The 23,547-nt window shown below is 39.5% G+C and overlaps 2 protein-coding genes across 3 annotated transcripts; one reads left to right on the forward strand and one right to left on the reverse strand.

The window, feature by feature from the left end:
* The first annotated feature begins 231 nt into the window (after positions 1–231).
* On the forward strand, positions 232–1,110 carry LOC110709479 (GABA transporter 1-like). Its single transcript, XM_021887702.1, has 2 exons — positions 232–427; positions 641–1,110. Exons 1-2 carry the CDS (start codon positions 232–234, stop codon positions 1,108–1,110), a joined length of 666 nt encoding a protein of 221 aa, XP_021743394.1.
* Positions 1,111–2,183: 1,073 nt separating this feature from the next.
* LOC110709462 (uncharacterized protein C227.17c-like) lies at positions 2,184–6,383 on the reverse strand. Of its 2 annotated transcripts, none has more exons than XM_021887677.1 (3): positions 6,200–6,383; positions 5,074–5,192; positions 2,184–2,713 (listed from the first exon to the last, which is right to left on the reverse strand). In XM_021887677.1, the coding sequence occupies exons 1-3, from the start codon at positions 6,252–6,254 to the stop codon at positions 2,600–2,602; spliced, it is 288 nt and encodes a 95-aa protein (XP_021743369.1). In that variant the 5' UTR covers positions 6,255–6,383; the 3' UTR covers positions 2,184–2,599. The 2 variants fall into 2 exon arrangements, with proteins under 2 accessions (XP_021743369.1, XP_021743368.1); XM_021887676.1 differs by having other exon boundaries at positions 6,164–6,382.
* Between the last annotated feature and the right edge of the window lie 17,164 nt (positions 6,384–23,547).

Here is a 23,547-nt window from a genome sequence, read left to right on the forward strand (position 1 = left end):
AACCATTTAGGAATCAACGATAATGGTGCAAACTTAACCAGGTGTTAGTGTTTGCCTATTGGCCTCTACTTGATTTGGGAATAAAATCATCCCCAAAATTCAACTATTCAAGTTTGTTTCTTCTATTTAAGAAAACAAAGACACATTGACTTTGATATCTGTAAGTATGTTTATATCTAAACCAAAGACTTTACTCCTAATAGGCAACTATAGTAGCACCAGTAGGAGAAAATGTTCAAGGGGCTAGGTCTTAGTTATACAGTTTTGCTGTTAACTTTCTCCAGTGTGGCAGCCTCAGGGTATTGGGCCTTTGGCAATGTGGCACTAACAGTTTCTTACTTGATAACTTCGACGATAAAAATGGCAATGTTTTGGTGCATAAATGGTTTTGGTTTCTTATCACCACAATCAGCTTCATTATCCTCAGGTATCCGTTGTTTCTGGTTGTTTCTGAATATTTAGCCTTTGCTCGTTTCAACTTAGAACGAGGTAACTTCAAGAAAAATAAGTTTTGATCATTTAAGATGAACAGATAAAACAAATAGTTGGTTTTTTAGGTGAAGAAAAAAGCCTTTTTTCATAGAAGTGATTTCAAATCCAAATTATCCATCTTAATTTAATTACTTTTCTGCTTCAACAGGTGTATACTTGCACCAGCTATACTCTGGAGCGGATGTTTGTTTATCCAGTGTAAACCTGTTTTCACCGCAATGTGACATTAAGAATAATCTCAAGGTCCATTTCTGTGATTGCAGCCACTACCATAGCCAGGTTGCTTCCATTTTTTGGCCATGTCAATGCACTGATGGAGCATCTGGCTTGGTGCCCCTCGACTTTATCCTGCCTGTCATTTTCTTCAACTTAACCTTTGAACCATCCAAGCGATGTTGCATGTTTTTGGTCATTGGATCTGTCTTCTCATTGATTATGGTAATTGGAGTCTTTGCAGCAACCAGGCAGATAGTTCTTAATTCTAATGCTGTTCATTCCTTCGATCATCCTTCTGATTCATTGAGGCTGCCTTTAGTCGCAAACAGTGTACATGGAAATCAATATCAAGTTATTAGGCTAAAAAAACATAATCCTTTCTTCAATATGCCAATTCCATGATCTTAGTCCTCGAGTACTTATTCATTATTAAATTAAAACCAGAAAAATGATAAGGTACTGTACAGTGGTATATCTTAGGTACTTACATACAGTGGCGGACCCAGGAATTTCCGACTGGTGAGTCACAATCGATAACCAAATATGTAAAAAAAAAATTTACCAAACAACCAAATAATAGTACTAAAAAATACATCCAAAAACCCAGAAACCATATATCCTCTGTTCTTGTACCCTCTTTCTCAGAAGCTATATAACATTAAAGAACTAAATATTAAGTATATGCAACCAACTAAATATACGAAACTTAGGTCGAAACACTTGCAAAAACAACAACAATGTAAGAAATAGGGCAAAATGCATATGATCTTCAACAAGAGGACACAAAACAAAAGTGTTGTTGATAAGCATTAAGCAAGCAGGACTAGAACCGAAGGCAACAAGAGGACACAAAACAGCAGTATGAAGTAATAACTCGTTTGGTTGACAAGGGAAAAAAAAAAAAAAAAACCTAAATCTAAAAAGTCCAAAAGCCACGTACAGAAGACACCCCCCCTTTCCTATTCTCAAATCTCAATCCACGCCACTCTTTCTTCTTCTCTCTCCTCTCTTCTTTCTCTTTCATTCCCTCTCCTCTGCAGCGCAGTTTAGTACCCTCTGTAAGAACTAATAGTAAGAAAAGACTTCCTTCCTTATGTATTGAATTAAATTCATTCATGTGTGTCGATTTCCTCATGCAGACCCCATTGAAGACGAGAGTGAGGTACAACAAGAGACAGAGGTCGCAGAAAAATTACGAGAGATCAATTGAAGACCCGATTTCCTACTCTATTTCCCTTTCCCGACATTTTCTCTCTCCTCCATTAAAGCAACTTCTGAGCTTTATCTACTCCATCAAACCCCATTTCCCAGAAACCGTAAATTTTTTTTTTTAAAAAAAAACTTAGATTTTTTTTGGGCCCTACTTGACCCACCAGGCACAAGGCCAGGTCCGCCACTGCTTACATAAGATTAAAAATATTCTTTCAAAAATTATATGATAATCAATTGAAGAGATTGCATTAATAATTAAAAAATAAAATTCAACAATTTGTAATCACTTTCATTAAATTTTCCAGCCTGTTCACAGCTTCGACTAACCCTGAACAAGTGCACAACTACGATGTCGATAAAAATAGAAATTCAAAAATGTTAAAATTACAACCTCGGCCAATCAAATTATCAGCAACCCTTGACAAAATTTTGCTCATGAATTCAATAAGCTATGATTTGAATATGTCCAAGTAGCATTGGTTGGTTCCAAAATATAATATCATATGAGTCAATAGCTTTATTAATAAAAGATTTAGTCCTAATTCATATACTGGAAAAGCTGTAATTTTTGGTAAAGGAATTGAAATATGAGCTTGTAAAGGACAGTCACCGCTTTGATAAGGCACTCTGGTTAAATCACTGAAATGAAGTCTGAAAAAGAGCAACTCGTAGGATGTAGTTACTCTGGTTCATCTAAATGTCCATACCACTGTTGCCATTTAGCAGCTGATTCTTCCGGTGTCCTAAAAGACCAAATGTGCAACTTTTCTTTCTCACGTGTTTCCAAAATATCCTGCATTCAACAATAAATTTCTCAGTTCTCAGTCAGAGTAGGAAACTACTTTAAATGAAGATCCCAGAGTCTAAATAATCAGACCAGCATAAATAGATTACACAAGGCAAGAGGAAGGGGGAATTTTTTTTTTTTTTTGGGGGGGGGGGGGGGGGGGGGGAGGGGGGGGGGGGTGGGGCCGGTAATCAGAACATTTTATTGCTTTAAGACACAAACTGCACAGTAGACATCCAAGATCCAACTTTTGGTCTAAACAAAAAAAAAAAAAAAAAAAAAAAACTAGGACCTTGTTTTTTTCACCTAGAGAAAATAAGTTTTGGAAAAATCAAGTACAGATAAGGGATACCAATGTCTCACAGCTAGAAATAAGTTCAAATAACAGCCAGTAAGTTCAGAAAAAAGGATGTTCCAGTGACAAGAGCATAATCTAGATCTTTGCACCCGCAGCTCTAAATCCATATAAGTAGAGGCCAACAGGCAACTTAATGATCTCAAAACATGAGATTTGAGACCCATTTAGATCCTGATGCTCTAACCTCTAAGTCACTTTAATATAATCTCAAAACATGATGAGACCTGTTTAGATCCTAATGCTCTAACCTCTAAGTCACCTTAATATGATCTCTAAACATGGTGAGACCTGTTTAGATCCTAATGCTCAAAACCACTAACTCCCTTTAAAAATTCTACAAAACCTTGTTCCACTTTTCTTTTATACTCTTTTTTTTTTCTTCCTGTTATGCAGTTTGTTTTATGTGTATCCATTGAAAACAGCCTCGCTAGTCGCTACCATAACACTAATCAGGATAAAGGCGCCATAAAACTGGTATGTTGTTCATCACTTCAACAGATTACGTTAGATTGCATTCATAACCCTTCAATGCTTCTAAATTAAACATGATCTATTCCGCGAGTACCAGTTGTTCCACATAAAAGGATAATAGCATCAGTACCTTATGTAAAGCTTCTAATGAAGAAGGTAGTCATCTTATAAACACAGTTGATCCAACATATTGGCAAGAGAATTCAATGTCATTCGGGATAGAGTACTAACACATGTTTACTGACTTACACTTGCATGGAACTAAGAAGGTGAAAAAAAGACTTTTGTCATCTAGACTAGAACAAAGAAGTACCCATGTTTTTATGACAAATTCGAAACCCTAGGTGGTGCATTCTATCAATACTAGTTCTGCAAGTTCTATATATTACTCATTTCCAATATCTTCATTCTTATTATGAGTAAAACTTATGACTATCCAGGTCAAATATGACAGGAACACTAATTGATGGACGGCGGATCCAGGATTGGATTATTAGGTTATCCCATCGACTATCTATCGCATATAATATACTACCTCTATATTTTAGTTGACACATTTCTTTATCACGTTTTTCAAGACACCGTTTTAACGATTAATATCTCTAATTCTCGACATTGTAAAATTCTAAAAAGTGGGTGATAAAATATGCATTGAGACATAGTTCAAAATAACTAGCCAAAGTGTATTTTGTGAATAGTGTAAAAGTCAAATGGTGTCAACTAAAAAACGGAAAAATATCATACAATACAAAGCTCTATTAATGAACAAAAAAAAATTAGAGAATTAGAGATATTTCATAAATAAGAAGCTTCGTTTCATAAAGTAATACAAATTCATATTACAACAAAAATACTTAAATTTATTACAATTGATGTGAACGGGTTTTCATGTACGTTTTGATAACAATTTACAATATCACAATTTCACAAATCAAAATTGACAAACAAATGGAAAATGCAACTTTAATTTCCCGTTTTGTAATAACAACTATACAATTAATATTGTAAATAATAAATGTAAAATCCTATAACAAATAATCAATCCAAAGCAAAACCTTTAAATAATCATTTTTAAACTAAATAAGAACAACAAATTAACAACATATAGCTTTAAAACAATTAGCATAGCATAAAGTCAAGAACAATCACAAAAATACCCAAATTACTGCTATTCTATCAAATTACTTTTTTAGGAGAGAGAAAATGATTGACAACTTTTGTTTTCTTTCAATAAATTTATTTTTATTTTTTTGGTTGGGTTTCACGCGAAAGCTGGGAGAGTGGGAATAGTAATGTGGTATGTGAACATGTAGTTTGTACTTTGTAGTATGATCAATTGTCAGAGAGCCTCAAAGGACCGTAGTTACTTTTTTCACATTTATTTTTTTACTGTATTATTATTTTTTTTTTTTTAGAAAATAATAGTGTGTCCCAGGATCCACTATGACTAAAGGTGGGTCCGCCCTAGGTTTCCGATTTAAATAGCAGAAGTGAAAAAGCCTTGATCAATTTATCTGCAAAAGGATTTTGGACAAACCTGCAATTCAGCTGAACTCTTAGTTTTCAAACTCAAGCAGTCAACAAGCTTACTCCACTTCCCTGAACAATTGTCAAGAACTCCAAGCCGATAATATTGCTGCACCTGATGAACTGGTGCTGTGAAAACAAAAGCAGTCATTAGCAGAAATTAGATCAATGAGAAAAGAGGATAATCTGAAATGACAAGAACACAATCCTACATTATGGCTGAAAGCCTGAAACAATTTTTGAATATTATAATAGATTAATAATACAAGGTTAAAAGCAAGATCCAGCAAATATCAGCAATCATCACTTCATAAGCAAGAAAACAGAGAAGTTATCACAGAAGTATGAACCAGACTAATTTCCTTTATCAAATTGCACTGGCAGCATGGTAGTATTTCAAAAAAAGTGTTGCGATTAATACAAAGTATTGTGACTAAGGACTACGCCAATAAATTTCACACCAAGCAATTAACACTTTTCCCCTTAGAATCACTAGCTTTCCCACATTGTAAAATGATACAAGAATTACTGGTGCAGATACGGCGATATATTCCACAAAGATTCCAATTGGCTATACCCAAAATTCCCGAAATGACTGAAATATTTACCAGTAACATGTAACCTCCTAAGTTAGAAAGAAAAAAAAAATGAAAATATGAATTACCGCGAGAGTGTTCAAGAAATTAATCAATTTGCACATATAATCAATAATTTGTAATTTACACCAATTTTTTACGCCCAATACTTAGGAAAGCAATAAAATCCAGCTTTAACAAATGTCCATTATCCACCATTGAAAATTCAATCACAACTCTAATTAACAACAAAAGAAGAACTAAATTCACAATGAAACTCCAACAAGAGTAAGATCAAAGTTCAAACAACTTCAACATTCATCATCAAGGGATCAACAAAAGTAAGATCAAAGTTCATTGAAAAACAAATGAATAGAGGAAGATTAATTGTTTGCACACATTACATTAACAAATAACAATCCAACTATTCCTACCATACTTATAATTTTAATTCTGTCACAATTTTTTCTTTCAAATAGCAAAATCAAAACAATTTCAAAGAAGAAGAGAGGAGAGAGAAAATACAATAGCAAAACCAAAGGGCGTCGAAGCAAGGCATACAGGACAAGCGCCGCCGTGGAGCTTCACTAGGCTTTACTTCCTCCGCCGCACTCATCGCCGGAAAAACCTATTTTGACGGAAGTCTTCACCGGCGGAAAATTAGGCAACTGGTGAAATGATATTTAGGTGGGGTAAGATTGATGGTTGGTTATTGGTGAAAAAAATACGGAGAGATTTAAAGCTTGCAAATTAGGATAAATATGGTATAAGGCGGTACGTTAATTTTAGGAAAAATTCATGGAAATAATCCGACCTTTAGCCCATTCTTTTTTAATAATCCGGCCTTTTGATTATTATTTAATAATCCGACCTTTACCCTCAATTCTTTTTTAATGGTCCCATTTGACCAGAAACCGGTTAAACCGGTCAATTTTTTTTTTTTTGGTTTTAAATACACGTGTCACTATGCAATTTGTCTACACGTGTCACTATGCAATTTGTCTTTTTTAAATTAAAAAAAGAAAAACAATTTTTTTTTTTAATTTTTAAACTTTGATAATTTTTACAAAAAAAAAAAGAAATAAAAAAAATAAAAAATAAAAAAAAAAACAGAACCACCCCTGCCACCACCTTCCCCACCACCCCTGCCACCATTCCCTCTCCCCCTCCCCTTCACGCAGCTCCCCTCTCCCCAGCCCAGAAATCGGTCGGTCGGCGTCGCGCTCACCCACCGCCGGCCGAACCACCCCTTATTACTCCAACCTCCCCTTAACCGTCGCCCCACCCATCCAAACAAACCCTAACCCGCGAAAACCGCAACCAACCTCCACCTTGCCTCACTGCAACCCCTTCCGACCACCGCAGCCCCGAAACCACCTTTACCATGTTTTCTGGCCTCCATAAACCCTATTCCCCCAAATGGGCTGCTGTGGTGGCAGTGAGGGAGCGAGTGAGGGAGATGCGGGGCGGGGGTGGTTCGGTGTTGCTGGGGATGGCAGGGCAATAGCAGGGGTAGAGGGAAGGGGAGGAAGGAGAAGGAAGGGGGGTAAGCCGCCGGCGCGTCTGCCGGAGCAGGGGGCTCCCTGGTGGCTGGCTAATTTTTTTTTTTTTTTGTTATTTTTTTTGTTTTTGTTTTTTGATTTTTTTTTTTAATTTTTTTTTACCAATCGCAGGCCGCCACGTGTCATGTAACCTGTTATATCAGGTTACATGACCAGTTGGGACCAATAAAAATTAAGACCCCTAAAGGTCGGATTATTAAATAATAATCGAAAGGTCGGATTATTAAAAAAGAATGGGCTAAAGGTCGGATTATTGCCATGAATTTTTCCTTAATTTTATTACAATACAGTCAATTTTAGGGTTAATTTTAATTTGTTGTAGTAATCCTGAAATTAACCGTCTTACAATAAGTGTTTGTGTGGTGGGGTGGTGGCTAGGGTGGTTTTCGAAGAGGGGGAAAAGGGGAAAGGACCAGGTTTTGGGTGGGAAAAGGGAAGGGTGGCTTGGGTGGTTTCGACATTCAAGGAAGGGGTTTCGGCGGCGGGTGGGATGGAGCAGGAGGGTGCTTGGCAGTTAGGGATAGGGCTATCGGTGGTGGGGTGGCGGTTGAGTTAGGGTTCAGGGTTTTTTTTTTTATTTTTTTATCCAATGGATTAGTAACACGTGAATGTGGTGGGCCCCACTATAGGATTCTTGGATGGAATCCGTTAAGTTGTGGTGAAATTTTATTTTTGGAATTTTTTTTTTGTGGTGGTAAAATAAAACTTATAAAAGAGTAGGTGATTATAGCCGATCGAGTTTTTTTTTTTTTTTTTTTTTTTTTTTTTTTTTAACCATCAAAATTTCCTTAAGCTTAAGCTTATGTCGATAAATAAATAAATAAGGTCTTTGCTAAAACTTCGTTGCTATAAATAGTTTTTCTTGTAGTGTAAAAATCAATCTCAATAATTGAAAGTAATTATATTACCTTTGCCTATTTACATTAAGACCGTATCAAATTTTTTTTTAATAGAAAATTGTATCAAGTTTAAAGTTACCTAAAAAAGGCTAAAAATTCCCCTAATTGACTAAAAGTGCCCTAATGTTGTTCGATGTACACTTATATTATTGTAAAACATATGTACAAAGAAGTTGCATTGACAAACATAATTATTGATATTAATTGTCAAAGATGTGCATTCACAAACATGCATAAACAAATCACACATAAAATAAATAAAAAAAAAAAAAACCCAAGAAATATCAAAGTACCAATTTATTTAGGTTAAAAAAAGTACTAATTTATTTATTTATTTATTTTGACGCCACAAAGGCTCTTATATTAATTAATCAAACTTTTGTCCATAAGCACATACGGAAATTTCTCACATGGCTATGATTGCCCAAAACTTTACACCAAAAGGAACAAACTTTGCAAGATAGCGAGCGACAAAGTTACTGGTAGACATCTACTTTTATTTGGTCCCCTGTCCCGACCAGAAGTGTTATGACGATAAATAATTTCATCTTTGTGCTGGATTGGAGTAAGGAATGCTCATGGACTACCGATTAAGGCCTAAACACATAAAACTAGCTAGCTTGACCCAAACGAAATGAAATAAGCTCATTAACACTAAGCCCGATCAGAAATTAGGCCTAATCTCAATATTAAACCTAATTTCGGACAGATTTAGAGTGCCTAGGTTAAAATCTAGGGCTGCCGCAGAAAAATCCGCGTGTAATTCATGAAGTCGCACTGGCCTGGCGTGCGCAACTCATCCTGCGCAACCCTCAGATATGTGCTTGCGAAAGATTCATAATTTCAAAAATATACTGAACCGAATCTTACCATATAGCTACGTGCAAGACTAGAAGCCATGCTGCCCTTGACAGCGCACAAATCCTTCACTTGCGCCGCCACATGTTACGGCAGAACCTCCGAAACTCTAATCTAATTCATTCCCTATAAATAGAGGTTCAATACGAGCTCTAAAGACACAGAAAAATAGCCTAGAAGTTAGAAGTAACATCTTTGTGAATTTATGCAATAATCAACCCTCTTGTCCCAAACACTCACCCTTTAATTACTTTGTTCTTACGGTGGAGGTTCCCCAACAAGAAGGTGTCCATTTGCATTCTAAACGAAGATCTAGCAAGGAAAAGTGGTAATTCCCGAGCGCTTAGATAAATCACACTACTTATCTTGTCCTAAATCACTTGAATTAATTAATTAGTGTTGTTTGATCACGTTAAAATACATTTAATTAATTAATTTGACATAGTATTCTTTTGTTAAATAAGACTAGAATTGGATTAATTAATTGATTGTTTTATTACTTAAGCCAAGTCGAATCTTGTTTATTTTTGTTCTTTCACGAATTTGGACTAAATAAGAATAACGACATTCGTTGTAATGTAATCTTTATGTGATTAACGTGTATAAATAAAATCCACTAACTTAGTTTTAGGTATCACGTTGCATATATTGTTTGGCAATGAAATTGTGATAAAAGGAAAAGCTAGTAGAGGCCGCACTAGGGCTAGAATAACGATCCCCCCTAAAGGGAACATTATTTTTGTACCCTCGCTCCTGAACTCATTTTTGGTACAAGTAGACCAATTTGGGCATGGGAAAGCTTATGACTCGTGCTAAATATCCCTTGAACTCTACTTGGGAGAAAGGCATGAACGAGGTTTATGAGTTTTCCTAAAGCTCATTGGCAACTCTATATTGGTTTCTTACAAAAAAGCGTAATGATAGAATCAATTCTCATTCAAGGTCCCCCAAACAGTCAGGAATTCAAATCCTAACACACCTTCAAAAGTGTAAAGTCCTAAGCTTTTAAAGGGCCATGGGCACAAAAAAAGTGAGATCCCCAACGACGGGCTACCCTCTTTACAGTGGTGACTCCACTGGGGACTTAGAGGTTGCAATGCAAGATTAGTTTTTAGTTATGGTTCAAGGTTTCCAACTTAGGTTACCTATGAGTTATAACGAAGGCGGCTAACTTGAATAATCTCTAGTTAGAGAGCGAGACTTGAATGCATAATATCTTCCTTCTTCGTGAAAGTAAAAGCCAAACAAGCAACATTACATCATGCATAATCATAGTACCTTCAAACCATTGGGGATTGACTCATTGACTTGGGGTCGCCAACACTACGCTTCTATCCCAAAATCAATAACAATCATCCCACCCATATCGCCAACAAAATGTTGGGAGAACCATGTCATGGGTCAACACGTTGAGTGATTGATTTGTGCATTGCTTCTTAAGATATGGTACCTTTGGACACCCAAGCCTTGACCTTAGAATGACATTATATGCTATAACGGTTCCTTTTGAATGCTTATGTGATTACATGATTATATGAGACGTGTATAGGATAGTCTAACCCCTTTTAGGAAGACCCCATTTAGATTGGCTCATTCATGTCTCTTGACATGGGTGAATTAATTTGGGTAGGCCAAGGAATGTACTAGCGTAGTGCTTTAAGTAGAACCTTGTTAGTGCGATCCCTCTTCTTAAAAGTTTTCTTTTTATATAGGTTCCTAACTACAAAGTTGTCCCTTTGCAGTTTTGAGTCATGTTCAAGGGATGTCATGAAATAAAAAAATAAAAAATAAAAAAGAAATATTAAAAAAAAAAGTTAAATAAAAAACATCGTTCGTAAAATAAAATAATTAAAAATAAAAAAATCATAAGAATCGGGTGGCGTGTGCAACTCTATGAGTTGCGCGACCATGTCCAGTGGAAGGTCAGAAGTTGCGCGCGCCAGTGGCGCGCAACCCTAAGTCTTGCGCGCGCCTTTTGCTACGAGACCATTTCAATTCTTCGTGAACTAATGGCTCGTCCAAACAATATCATTCTTTATGAATTGTTGAAAGGCGATGGTATCCCTTTGAACGTAGTTTTTGCGTCTTTTCTTTCTTCTTTCTTTTTCTCTTATTCTTTTTTATTTCTTTAAAAAGCAAGCGTGTGATTTTTCTTAATTTCTCGACTTCTTTTAGGGCTGGTTACCAAGTTTGGGAACGAAGACGCCCAGGCACTCGCATTATACGTTTACCATCCAATAATCCAACCGTTTCAAACCATCTCCCTTTGTCAACTCGTCCTAGTTCAACAATAATGTCAACCATCGAACAACTCCAACAAGAGATTATTTGCATGAGGGAAGAAAAGGCTTAAGAAGCCGAACAAAGAAGGATTAAGAACCTAAAAAAAGCCGAAAAGAAGGAGGCTCTAGCCATAAAACAAAAGATGGATGGTTTAGTCAAACGAGAAAAGACGTTGGAGAAGCTTATTCTTCATTCCACTACGGGGAATAAGTACTTTGATGTAGAAAAGTTTGCTCCTCCTATAGGACTAAATTTACTTGAGTTTGTAGCCACAGACTTACCAATGTTTAAGGTGACCAATAACCCAAAAAATCATTTAATGAGTTTTACTAGCACCATGGCTTTAAAGGGAGTCGATCTTAAGCTTTATGCTTTGACGTTCCCTTTATCTCTAGACCCAGCCGCAAGAGAGTGGTACTATGGGCTAGATCCTAAATTTAAGAGTACATTGGAAGATGTAGTTTCGGCTTTCATCATCTAATATGAGAGTAATGTAGAGTTTAAATCAACTTTGCGTGAACTTGAAATGCTCAAGCAAGGCGACGATGAAGGTTTCCTTGCTTTCTATGGTAGATGGCGGGAAAAGGCGGATCACCTTGCCCAAAGGCTGCCTGAACCCGAGTTAGTACAAAAATTCATTGACAATTGTCATGACAAGTACCACAACTATCTACGTTACCTTGGTTTAGACACTTTTCAAAAGGTCTATTCCGTGGCCACTAGGATTGAAGATGATCTTGCAAAAGAAAAAGCAAACAAGTCTCATCATCATCAACCTAAGAACAACTACAAGAAGGGGAATGATAGCACTTCATCCTCTATCGATGTTTTCGCAACGTCCACACAATATAATAATAACAATAATCGAAGAGCGTGGACAGGAGATAGAAAATTTACACAATTTCTTATGACTTATAAAGAACTCCTAGAAAAATTGGCCGAAAAGAGTTTACTATTGCCAACTGGGCCAACACATCCTGCTTCCATAGAAAAAAGACATCCTCAATGGGATAGAAATGCTTACTGTACTTATCATAGGGGTGTTGGGGATGATATTGAACGTTGCTTTGTTTTAAAACACAAGGTTCAAGATCTAGTAGACGATGGGAAAATTCCCACGCCTAAACCTAATAATAATGTTTCTCTATTGGGAATATTTCACGTTGATGAGGACCATGTGAGGAATGGTGTGTTCAATCCCTTGGATTACATCACTCCCATAGGGAAACCTTTAACCACAACACTCATAGGGGAAACTAATGAAGTATGTGGACTTTGGGACGATGACTTTAAAGGCTTATCGTCTCAAAATATGTTGTCGTCCTACCTCCACCTTGTCTTCAAGTTAAAACAAGTAGAGTTCTTAATTGGGATCAATTTCTGGGAAAATCACAAGAACTATCAAATCTTTCCATGGAAGAACAATGACATCAAGCACAACTCATCGAACATCTAGAAATGGAGACATATTCTACACCTTTAGAGGAAAATTGGCTCATGAGTACTAAGGCTAACCCAAACGAGATCGACCATTTGACTCATTCTAGGCGAGTCTATCAAACACAACCAAATGGATCCTCGATCAACCAAGGTCAAGCTCAAAATCCAACACCACCTCCACCTGAGGTAGAGGATCCATTGGCAAAACAACTTCTCCACTCTAAGGCGAACATTAACATTTGGGAACTCCTAAGTACCTTTAAGGAACATAGGAATTCTCTCATGAATGCCTTAACTTCTTTGTTCGTAAGCACGGACACAACTCCTAGGGATCTCGTTAGCTTGCTTACTAGCGAAAAATCCGACAAATCAATCATCTTCAGTAGTGATGATTTGCCATTAAAAGATACCATCCATAACAATACATTATATTTAACTATGGGGTGCAAGGGATACAACATCCCACTTACTTTAGTCGATAATGGGTCCGCTGTTAATGTGTTCCCATTACGAACCGCGAAATATCTAGGTATAGACCCTGAAAAAGATTGCAATGCAACAACATAAAGCATTAGAGCCTATGACAGTTCAAGGAGATCGGTGTGTGGAACTGTTAAGTTACCAATTACCATAGGCCCAATTCAAAAGATGGTTGAATTCCATGTCATGGACATTAAACCTACGTTCAACCTTCTTCTTGAACGTCCTTAGATACATGAACTTGGAGCAATACCATATTCGCTCCATCAAATGATTAGGTTGAACTATCAAGGTCTTCATATGACTATACATGCTTCTCCTCTAAAAATCGCAATAAACGATCAGTCTCTTCTAGGGATAAATCACGACAACGATGAAGTAGATATGTAAGGATTCGTCGCAGAGGCTATATGCACACGTACTAGAATTGGATGAAGATCTTGAAGTCCCTTTCAAACTTGATCCATATTCCACCCCAATTGTAAACAACATCTTATTTAAGAGTAGTTACTTTCCTGGGATGTCTTTGGGATTAGGAATGAAGAAATCTATTTTACATCCTATCCCAAACAAAAGTTTCTCCTTTGGATTGGGATACAAACCAACTAAAGAAGAACTTGAAGCCCATGATGCCAAGATAAGGGCATGTAGGAATAATAATAGTTCCTTCACTCCCATCTTACAACCAAACCCTTAATGGGCAATTCATTAAGGAGGGAGATAATTACCCATGCTATGACTTTCTAGAACCACTAGTTCTTGAAGTATCAAGAAGCCTGGATTCGAGATTTTTCCCGATTGCTACTTCTTCAATGATGACTTACATGTCACTCAATCAAAACACCCAACCCCAGGGTGCTATGATAGTCAAGCCTTTAACTTGCTATTTGGACTAGAGCAAAATCATGTTGCTGCCATAACCAATCAAAATGCCATCTAAGATGAAGCCTTTGATCCAACTTCATTGATTACCCCTTTTAATAACACTTTTGAGCATGGATGGAGGAAGACTTTCAAGTGGACGAACCACCAAGATGATAAGCTGGAAATCACCACAGGCGAAGGACATATGTTTGAAGATTCCGACGATGAGTCTAGTTTAGGTTTTAAGGAAGCTGAGAATTTAGGCCTTGTATGTGGCCATTACTAAGTCTTTATTTTCTAGCTCTAAGGACGAGGATTCCAAAAAGGATTCCTCTCTTGATTTACTTGCTTTTGATTTTAATAAGATGAGCTCTATTTCTGAGAATATGTCTTCTCTTGAATCTTTTGAATGCTAAAATAATCAATCTAATGAAGATGATGATATTAATAAATTGATTGAATAAATGAATGAACGAGAACAAAAGAATCCTGTGATCGAAGAAACCAAAACGATCAATATAGGAACAAATGGATATAAGAAAGAAGTCAAAATTGGCTTAACTTTAAATCCGGAAGAGCAATTGGCCCTCGTATCGATGCTCAAAGAATTCGAAGACGTGTTCGCTTGGTCATACAAGGACATGCGTGGAATAGATAGGGAAATCGCGGAATATACCATTCCCTTGAACCCTATGTCTAAACCAGTAAAACAAAAACTTCGACGAATGAAACCTGACGTTTCTTTAAAAATAAAAGAAGTACAAAAACAATTGGACACAGGTTTCATTCGTGTATGTAATTACCTAGAATGGGTAGCAAACATCATCCCAGTCCCTAAAAATAAAGGATGGACGAGTTCGCATGTGTGTTGACTTTAGGGATCTTAACAAAGCTAGTCCCAAAGACGATTACCCTCTGCCACATATTGATATATTGGTGGATAATACGGCTGAACACGCGATGTTATCCTTTATGGATGGATACGCGGGTTACAACTAAATTCTCATGTCAAAAAAAGACGAAGAAAAGACATGGTTTATTACCCCTTGGGGTACTTATTGCTACACAGTCATGCCATTTGGTCTTAAAATGCAGGAGCTATGTACCAAAGAACGGCTACGATTCTCTTGCATGATATGGTGCACAAAGAAATAGAGGTATATGTGGGTGATATGATCATAAAATCCAAAGATAGAATGGGTCATATAAAAGCTTTACGCAAATTCTTTACTCGAATTAAAGAGTATAAGATGAGATTGAACCCACAAAAATACGCTTTCGGGGTAACTTCCGGTAAGTTACTCGGATACGTAGTTAGCGTACGTGGCATTGAGATCAATCCCTCGAAATAAAGGCAATTGTTAACATGCCTCCCCCACAAACTGAAAAACAAATTAGGGGTTCTCCTGGCAAACTACATCACATTAGTAGATTTATTAGTAATTTGACAATGACTTGTGAGCCAATCTTTAAAAAATTGAAAAACGAGGAAAACATGAATGGGACGACCAATGCCAAGAGGCCTTTGAAAAAGTGAAAAGCTACCTCAAAAGTCCTCCTATTTAGCACCACTAGTACCCAAATTTACCTCTTAGGCTTTATATCACTGTCACGGACACAACCACAGGTGCCTTGCTCGCACAAGAGGTAGATAAAATAGTACGTGCAATATACTACATTAGTAAAAAGTTTGTACAATATGAAACACGATACAACACTTTGGTAAAAACATGTTTAGCATTAGTGTGGGCAACTAAAAAACTACGACGTTATATGCTTCCCCACACCACTCATGTGATTTCTCAACACAATCCAATAAAGTATTTGTTTGAATAACCACCCATATACAAGGAAGAATATCTAAATGGTTGGTAATGTTGGCCGAATTTGACCTCAAATGTATTCTTGAAAAATTAATAAAAGGAAAAGTAATATCCGATTTTTTGGCTCAACATCCTATTCAAACAAGTCATGAAGAAACCACTCATCTTCCAGATGAGGAAATTCTCATGACACAAGACGACAAACGGGTAATGTATTTTGACGACGCATCTAATCAAAAAGGGTGTGGCGTAGGAGTGTTACTCATAAGTTTAGAGGGAGCACATACTCCAATCTCTGCCAAATTAGACTTTGAGGCTACTAATAATGCAGTGAAATGTAAAGCATGCATTATTGGATTAAAAGCAGCAACTAGCATAGGTGTGCAAAAATATGAGGTATATGGAGATTCCAGTTTACTAATAAATCATATACTCAAAAAATGGAAAATAAAAAACAATGATATTACACCAAGCACACCTAGAGCAATTCATCGAGCAATTCGATTATATTGACTATAAATAATATCTCCCAAGGGATGAAAATCAATTTGCCGATGCGCTAGCAAAATTAGCCTCAATGATCAATATTCCCGATCAATTAAATGTGTGCCATTATGCGTTGAAAGAAGAGATGAACCAGCTTATTGCAACGCAATGCAGGAGTTAAATGACATCGAAGGTGAAAATCCCTGTTATGAAAATATCCTCCAATCATTACTCATGGAACATATTCTACAAATACTTCACCTAAAGACCAGCGTGCCTTGAGAACCCTCGCAGCCCATTATGGGATAGTTAATGGTCGATTGTGTAAAAAAGGGGCCTAACAGTCAAAGCTTACTATGCTTAGTCCAACCCAAATCCACACGCCTTATGGAAGACACTCACAAAAGTGTTTATGGACCTCACATGAATGGAAAAATGCTCACTAAAATAATATCACGTTTAGGGTACTTTTAGTCCACAATGGAACATGATTGCATTCAATATGTAAGGAAATGTCTAGAGTGTCAAATGTTTGCTAACTTACAACACCTTCCACCATCCGAATAATATAATCTCACTTCCCCTTGGCCATTCTCAACTTAGGGAATAAACATTATTGGTAAAATTTATCTCTCTAGATGTTATGAAAATGTCAAAAATGAGGGGGGGGGGGTAAATCTCTATTCTCCCTCACCAGGTGGTTTGCTACCACAATGAAGTGGCGCCACTTAGGATGCTGAGGTATGATGGTCCTACCAAAGGCAAGGGATTTTATGGGTGTTCTTATTGGCCGGTAAGTAATTCCTTATTTGTGTTAAGTTTGTGTCTTTCCTTATTTGATTGGGTAACTAATTTTGAATTTTTTTAGGAACAGAGGACATGTGGATTCTTCGAATGGGTGGATGAAGTTGATGATGTGCGAGAGCTTTAAAAAATTGTCATGAAGAGGGCTACCCAGATTGCTTTGAGCTGGAGAAGGATGAGTTAAAGGAGAAGATCATAAGATTGAAGGCTAAGAAGGAGTAATTGGTGGATGAAGTTGAAGAGATGGGGCTTGCATCAACAAAGACCATGTTAGAGCTGAAGGAGAACAACAAGGATAAGAGATTAATGTTGACTCTGATTTTCTCATGGGCGTTTTCCACTCTTGTTTTGCTTATGAAGTAATTAAGTTGTAGTGTGTTGGTGGGGATGGAAATGTTTTATTTGGATTGTTGTTGTCTAATTAGGAAGGTGAATGTAATTGACTTTTGATGATGTTTCTATTTTTGGCATTTTGTCAAGGTTTGTCTTTCTTTGTTGGAGTAAGACTTTTGAGGTTGAAGTAAGTAGTTGTTTTACCTAAGTAGGTGTGCTAAGCAGCAACATTAGTAGTAGTTTAAGTTGGTGGTTTATGCTAGATGAATAGTGTTTCGGGGTTTTCTAATGTCCTGCGGGAGAGTTACAATTCCTAGACTGGAACCGGACGCCTGTACCTGCAAAATAAACGGAGACTCCGAGTGGTTGGAGCTCCGCCTCCGACGGTCAAGTTAGTATTTGTTTTAGGAGTAATTAATGCAGAAAGGTAAAGTGAATTTTCTCTTGGTGAGAGTAATTTATGAGCGTAACCCCCTTTAATGAGGATTAAAGAGGGTATTTATAACCTTGGGAAGCGTGCCCATCCTAGCTTTAGGTTAACCTAGGGCTGATTGGGCTTCCCTTGGAAGTTGGGCCTAGGTGGCCGGTTTTTTCATTTGGCATGGAGGATGCCACGTGTCATGACATAATCGTTCCATGGTGGACGAATAGGCGCGTGCCACGTGGCAGGCTCTGACAGGTCCAATTAGAGGACACGTGTCAGGACCTGATTGGCCCACGTGGCGCATTCCGATTGGTGGGAGCAAAATCCCTTAATCATTTGCCCCTCACAGGTGGCACGTGACTGGTCACATGTCACCTGTGACAGGTGTCGGCCCGTAACAGGCGACGGCATGCTACAGGTATCATTTGGTGAAAAGCCGGGAGTTTTTCCCGCTCATTTTTTGAATTTGGAGAGTGTCCCTTCAACTTCTTCCCTTGCCTATATAAGGGCATGTTGACTTCACATTTATTCACACTTGAGAACTTTTTAAGAGAACACTCAGACCCTTGATCCTGCTCTGACATTTTGGACATTTCCAGCCTACCGCCTGTTCTGACAAGCCGACTGATATTCAGATTACTTTTCCAGATCTTCGTCAACCTCTCAATCGTTCAGGTAACCGTCCGTTATCTTATTATTTTACATTTCTTTATTTTCTCTTTTTTGAAATGGCACCTCGGAAGCACACGACACGACCTAGGTTAGTGATTAGCCGGTCACCGGGGACGGCTGAGTCTAGGACTAGGAGTGCCGCCTGCCCCTTTTCGAACCAATCTTTGCCCTTTATACAAAGTCCGACTGTCTCTGTGTCTATGCAGAACATAATGGCCAGAACAAAAAGAACAACTAGGATCACCAATTCGGACGGCTCCTCCTTTCAAGTGCCGATTAGTGAAACATCTGACCATACGCCAGATGTTGAAGTGAACCAAGGCGGCTCGGCTGCCGAGAGCTCTGAGGGAGGGGTCAAGGTGGTCCCTTCTCATTTTACCGTAGACATGTCTACGTATTCTCTCGCTCCTACTGAAGGAGAGGAAGCGGGCCCCTTAGGGAGAGGGGAGGAGTCGGACTCTTCAGAAGGCGAGTCTGACTCCAACTCTTCAGGTCACCTTTCTCTCGACTTAGAGGAGGGACACGACTGCCTACATGAGGCGAGACTTTCCCATGCAGTCGAGAAGGGGGACAATTGGGCGGAACCATCCGCCACTCAAAGAGAGAAGAACACCCCCTACTACTGCACCGTTCCGAAAGGCCGAATCAAGGCCATGCAAGAAAAAGTGGGCAGCTTCGTTGCGGACCATGTAATGGGCCCTGGATTTCTGGTTTTTGTGCCAGATCCGGAAGACACAGTCGTCTGGCTGGCTGGGACTAGTTATGATAGCGCCTGCTTTGGCTGCTATAAGGCGGCCATTAGGGCTGGTCTGCGTTTCCCCTTACATCAGGCTGTTCAAAAAATCCTTGACGGATATGAGTTGGGGTTATGGCAGTTAGCCCCAAATTCCTGGTTCAATGTTCTCGGCTATGTAGCCGGATGTGAAATGTATGGGGTGGAGCCATATTTCGAGGCATTCGCCCATATGAACTATCTCAGCCGGACCCCTAAGGCAGGCGGTACCGGATGGTACTAATTGACGAGCCACCGAGGCTACCTCATGAAAAGAGGTAAAGAGAACAAATGGAAGGATTGGAGAAGCACCTTCCTTATTATTGAGAGTTCAGACAAAGAGCTGAACAAACGCTTCAATAGGTGGAACAGAGACCCGCCTCTTCTTGCAGGCGGTCGCAGCATGCCGCCTGTCCCTCTCAAAGCTAAAAAAGAGATCCTGAACCGAGGACTCTTTAAAGTAGAGACCAGGGCCAACTCTACTACAGGGGTACGAGAGCAAGTACCCCTGAATTGCGTCCCGAGTTACAAATGGCTCTCTGATGAGTACTTCCTGGCCGCTTGTGGCCTTAGCAGTCGGTGCTCTAGAGGTAGCCGACCTGTTGAATACGTACTCTTGTGGAAATTATTTCTGAATTTTTCTAACTTTCGCATTCCTTTATGTAGCGGAAGCCATGAGCAAAATAACCGCCTCCAAAACAGCGGCTGCTATGCCGCGAGCATCCGTCATGCAACAACACTCGTCAGCAGACTCTCCCACCAAGGAGACGCCCTTAGTGAGTTCCCAACTTTCACCCCCCCTTTTTCTTTTAAAAGGTTGGGTTTATACAAATATTAACCATTTTTTTTTTTTTTTTTTTTTTTTTTTTTTTTTTTTTTTTGCAGACGGGCACACCAAGAACTTCCTCCTCCTAACAGCCGGACCCCAAAGCCCGGAAGACGACCGTGGGGAGTTTGCCTGGTTCTGCCAGGAAACCATCGGCTGCTAACAAACAGCCAGCCACTCCATCTCAAAATCCCAGCAGGCCGCCTAGAAGTATGAAACTGCTCTTCTAGACTTTGACCCATTTTTCTTTCACCTTCTTGTCTAAAGTTTCTGTTTACTTTTGATGCAGCCGGCCCTCAAGAACCGGACCTGGTCGAAGTGGCCAAGTCCATGATTAAAGCCGTCCCTCCAGCAGAGAGAGACGCGGTCCGGGGTGTCGGCACCCTTGACCTAGATGGAATTGCAGGGCTCCTTGCTGAGGTATACTTAGCGTATTTTTGCTTGTTTAATTGTTCATGTTGTACATAGTTTTGGATCCTGACACCTGCTTCCTCTTACAGTCCTTGCTGCGAGTACACGGCCTTCGCAAACCAATTAATGCGAAGAACAAAGAGGTAAAGGCTGCTAAAGCCATGGTCGCCTCTGACTGTGACAAGGCAATGTTTCAAATTGCCCAAAATGAGATTTTGACAACTGATATTCTTTATTATCAGGCGCAGGCTACTTCCACTATTAGGGCTGAGTTGGAGGCGGCCAAGAAGAAAAACAATGAGTTGGAGGTGACCATCCAGAACCTTAGAGCCGAGCTGAAGCCTCTTAAGCAAAAGATGATCCAATACGACGCCCTGGAGAAATCCTTGGAGCGTGTCAAGGAACGCCTGGTAAACCAGGAGAAGAGCCTTACTGAGGAGCTCTCGGCCAAGGCCGAGCAAGAGAAGAAGGATTTGGTTCGAGACATGATGGAGGACTCGGCCCAAATCCAGCGCATGACCTGGACTCGCCTCTTTCCAAACGCCGACTTTGCTTCTTGGGAAAAACAATTTCGCCAATGCTCTGAAACGTATAACCAAGAAGTCCTGCTAGTGGCTACTGAGAATGATGCGCTAGAGGAGGAGGAGGAGCCAATAGTGGCCTTGGTGCCGATTGGGGCAGATGCGTCTAAAAAGGGTGCCGAGACAAGCAAGAGGGATGCTTCTCAGAAGGAGGCGTCTCGTGCTGATCAGGCGGCTGTTGTTGTAGAAGATCTGCCCCCATCCTAAAGCTTATGTCTTCTTTTTTCTTTTCTTCGGCCTGCGTGCCGTCTGTTTCTGTATCTCTTTTACTCGGCCAAGGGGTCGGGGTCTGAATACTTTGCCGATCTTTATGGCCGGTTTGTTTTTGTATATTTTTTCCCGGCCAGGGGGCCGGGGTCTTGAATATTTGTGCCAGTCTTTATGGCCGGCTGTTAATAGAATTTCGGCGACCATCTTTTTAGGTCGCCTTAGCTGCCAAATTTCGATTTTTGCTTTTCTTTTTATTTTTGCTAAGTGTCGAAACTCTGGTATCCGCTTGCATGTCATACCGACTGTTTTGTATGGCCGATAGTTGCAGACAGGTACAATGTAAGAGCTACCTATGCCCCTGGACGACTGGTTGTCTAAATTCTAGGTTAGGTGATCAGTCGGCCACTTATCCAACCGGTCTCTAACATATTTTGATGAGTACGTTAGGCTTGCTTAACTTAAGATTGGAAAGTAAAACAAGTTTCTGAGTTCTGGTTCACCTTTAGACAGGCGGTCCCGTCATACCTTTTGAAATCGGCTAAGTATGAGAGTGATTACTCGCTTGCCATGGTTATGTTTGAGTAGTAGAGGCACTAAGCGGCATAGGCCGGTTAGTCCCCTTGACTTACCAAATTTTGTTGGATTTTTACTCAAGGTATGATAACTTAGTAAGAACAGGCGATATGTGATAACCTTTTTCAATTTCAAACCAAGTTTTAAAGAGTGACTATAAGTAAACATGGATGTCACTTAGTCGCCGTCACTATTGTTTGAGTAGTAGAGGTACCAGGCGGCGGAAGCCGATTGGACCCCTTTATTCGCCAATGTTGGCTATTAACTCAAAAGGTACCGGCTGTACTTTTCCCAAGTAGTACAGTCGGTTATTTGACGCGGATGTTAACTGCTAACACTTGTTGGACCAGTGAGAGTTATCCTTGTCTCAGAAACGGCTACGTGGTTGTCTTAGTAGACAGTTGTATAGGTGCCGTGAAATTAATTTATAGAACAATGTTCCACCCAAAAGGGAGCTTCTCTCTGCGACGAATTCATCCGGATGGATGCCGCCGGACGCCTGCTATGATGTTGGGACAGGTCGGATTAGTTTAAAAGTTGGATCAGTTGGCCTGGCGCCTGGTCTGATCATTTCGGCCATAGGCCTTAGATAGTTCTTGGTGAACTATGTATGGGAGAGTAGCCGGTTGTATAAAACAAGCGGCATGCCCCTCCTAATTGAATGCGTAAATAAAAAGCATGGAGAGTAGCCGACTGTTTTTACCAATAGGCATGCCCCTCTTAGTACAAAATAGATAAGTGAAATAACAAACTTTTATTAGGTAGCTCTCGGCTATTTACATCATTCAAAAATAATACTTTTTGAGATTATCTACATTCCAGGTTCGAGGCAAGGGTTGGCCGTCTAGTGTTTCCAGGCGGTAGGTGCCGTCCCGGACCTCTTCATAGATTCGGTAGGGTCCTTCCCAGTTGGGAGTTAATTTGCCGGACTCATTACCCTACCGACTGCTTCCATCTTTCTTAGTACAAAGTCCCCCACTTTGAGTGGACGCTTGTGCACTTTTTTGTTATATGATCTGGTCATTCTCAGGCGGTAAATTTCATGGCGCAAGGCTGCATTGCCCCTCCTTTCTGGGAGTGAGTCCAAAGTCAGACGCATGGACTCCCAGTTCGCCTCTTCGTCGTATAACATTACTCGAAGAGTCGGCTCGTAGTGTTCAATTGGAAGAACAGCTTCTGCACCATAGGTTAGGAGGAATGGAGTCTCTCCAGTTGACCCTTTTTCAGTCGTTCTAATGGCCCAGAGAACATGTGGTAGCTCATCTGCCCATAGGCCGCCTGCTCGTTCAATCTTTTTCTTGAGCCCGTCTGAGATGATCTTATTAAAAGCTTCTACTTGGCCGTTTGCTTGTGGACGGCCGACTGATGCAAAGTAATGCGATATACCTTGGTCTCCCAGCCAGTTTTTGAGAACAGGCGTCTCAAATTGGGGACCATTGTCAAAAACCATGGACATGGGCACCCCAAACCGAGTGATGATATTTTTCCAAACGAATGAAATCACATCCTTTGTTTTGATTCCCTTGACAGCCTCTGCCTCTACCCATTTAGTAAAGTAGTCGACTGCAACAAGTATGTACCTCCTGCCGCCTGTAGCAGGCGTATAGG

This window comes from Chenopodium quinoa, unplaced genomic scaffold, assembly GCF_001683475.1.
Source record: "Chenopodium quinoa cultivar QQ74 unplaced genomic scaffold, ASM168347v1, whole genome shotgun sequence".
In the NCBI taxonomy this organism is placed as follows: domain Eukaryota; kingdom Viridiplantae; phylum Streptophyta; class Magnoliopsida; order Caryophyllales; family Amaranthaceae; genus Chenopodium; species Chenopodium quinoa.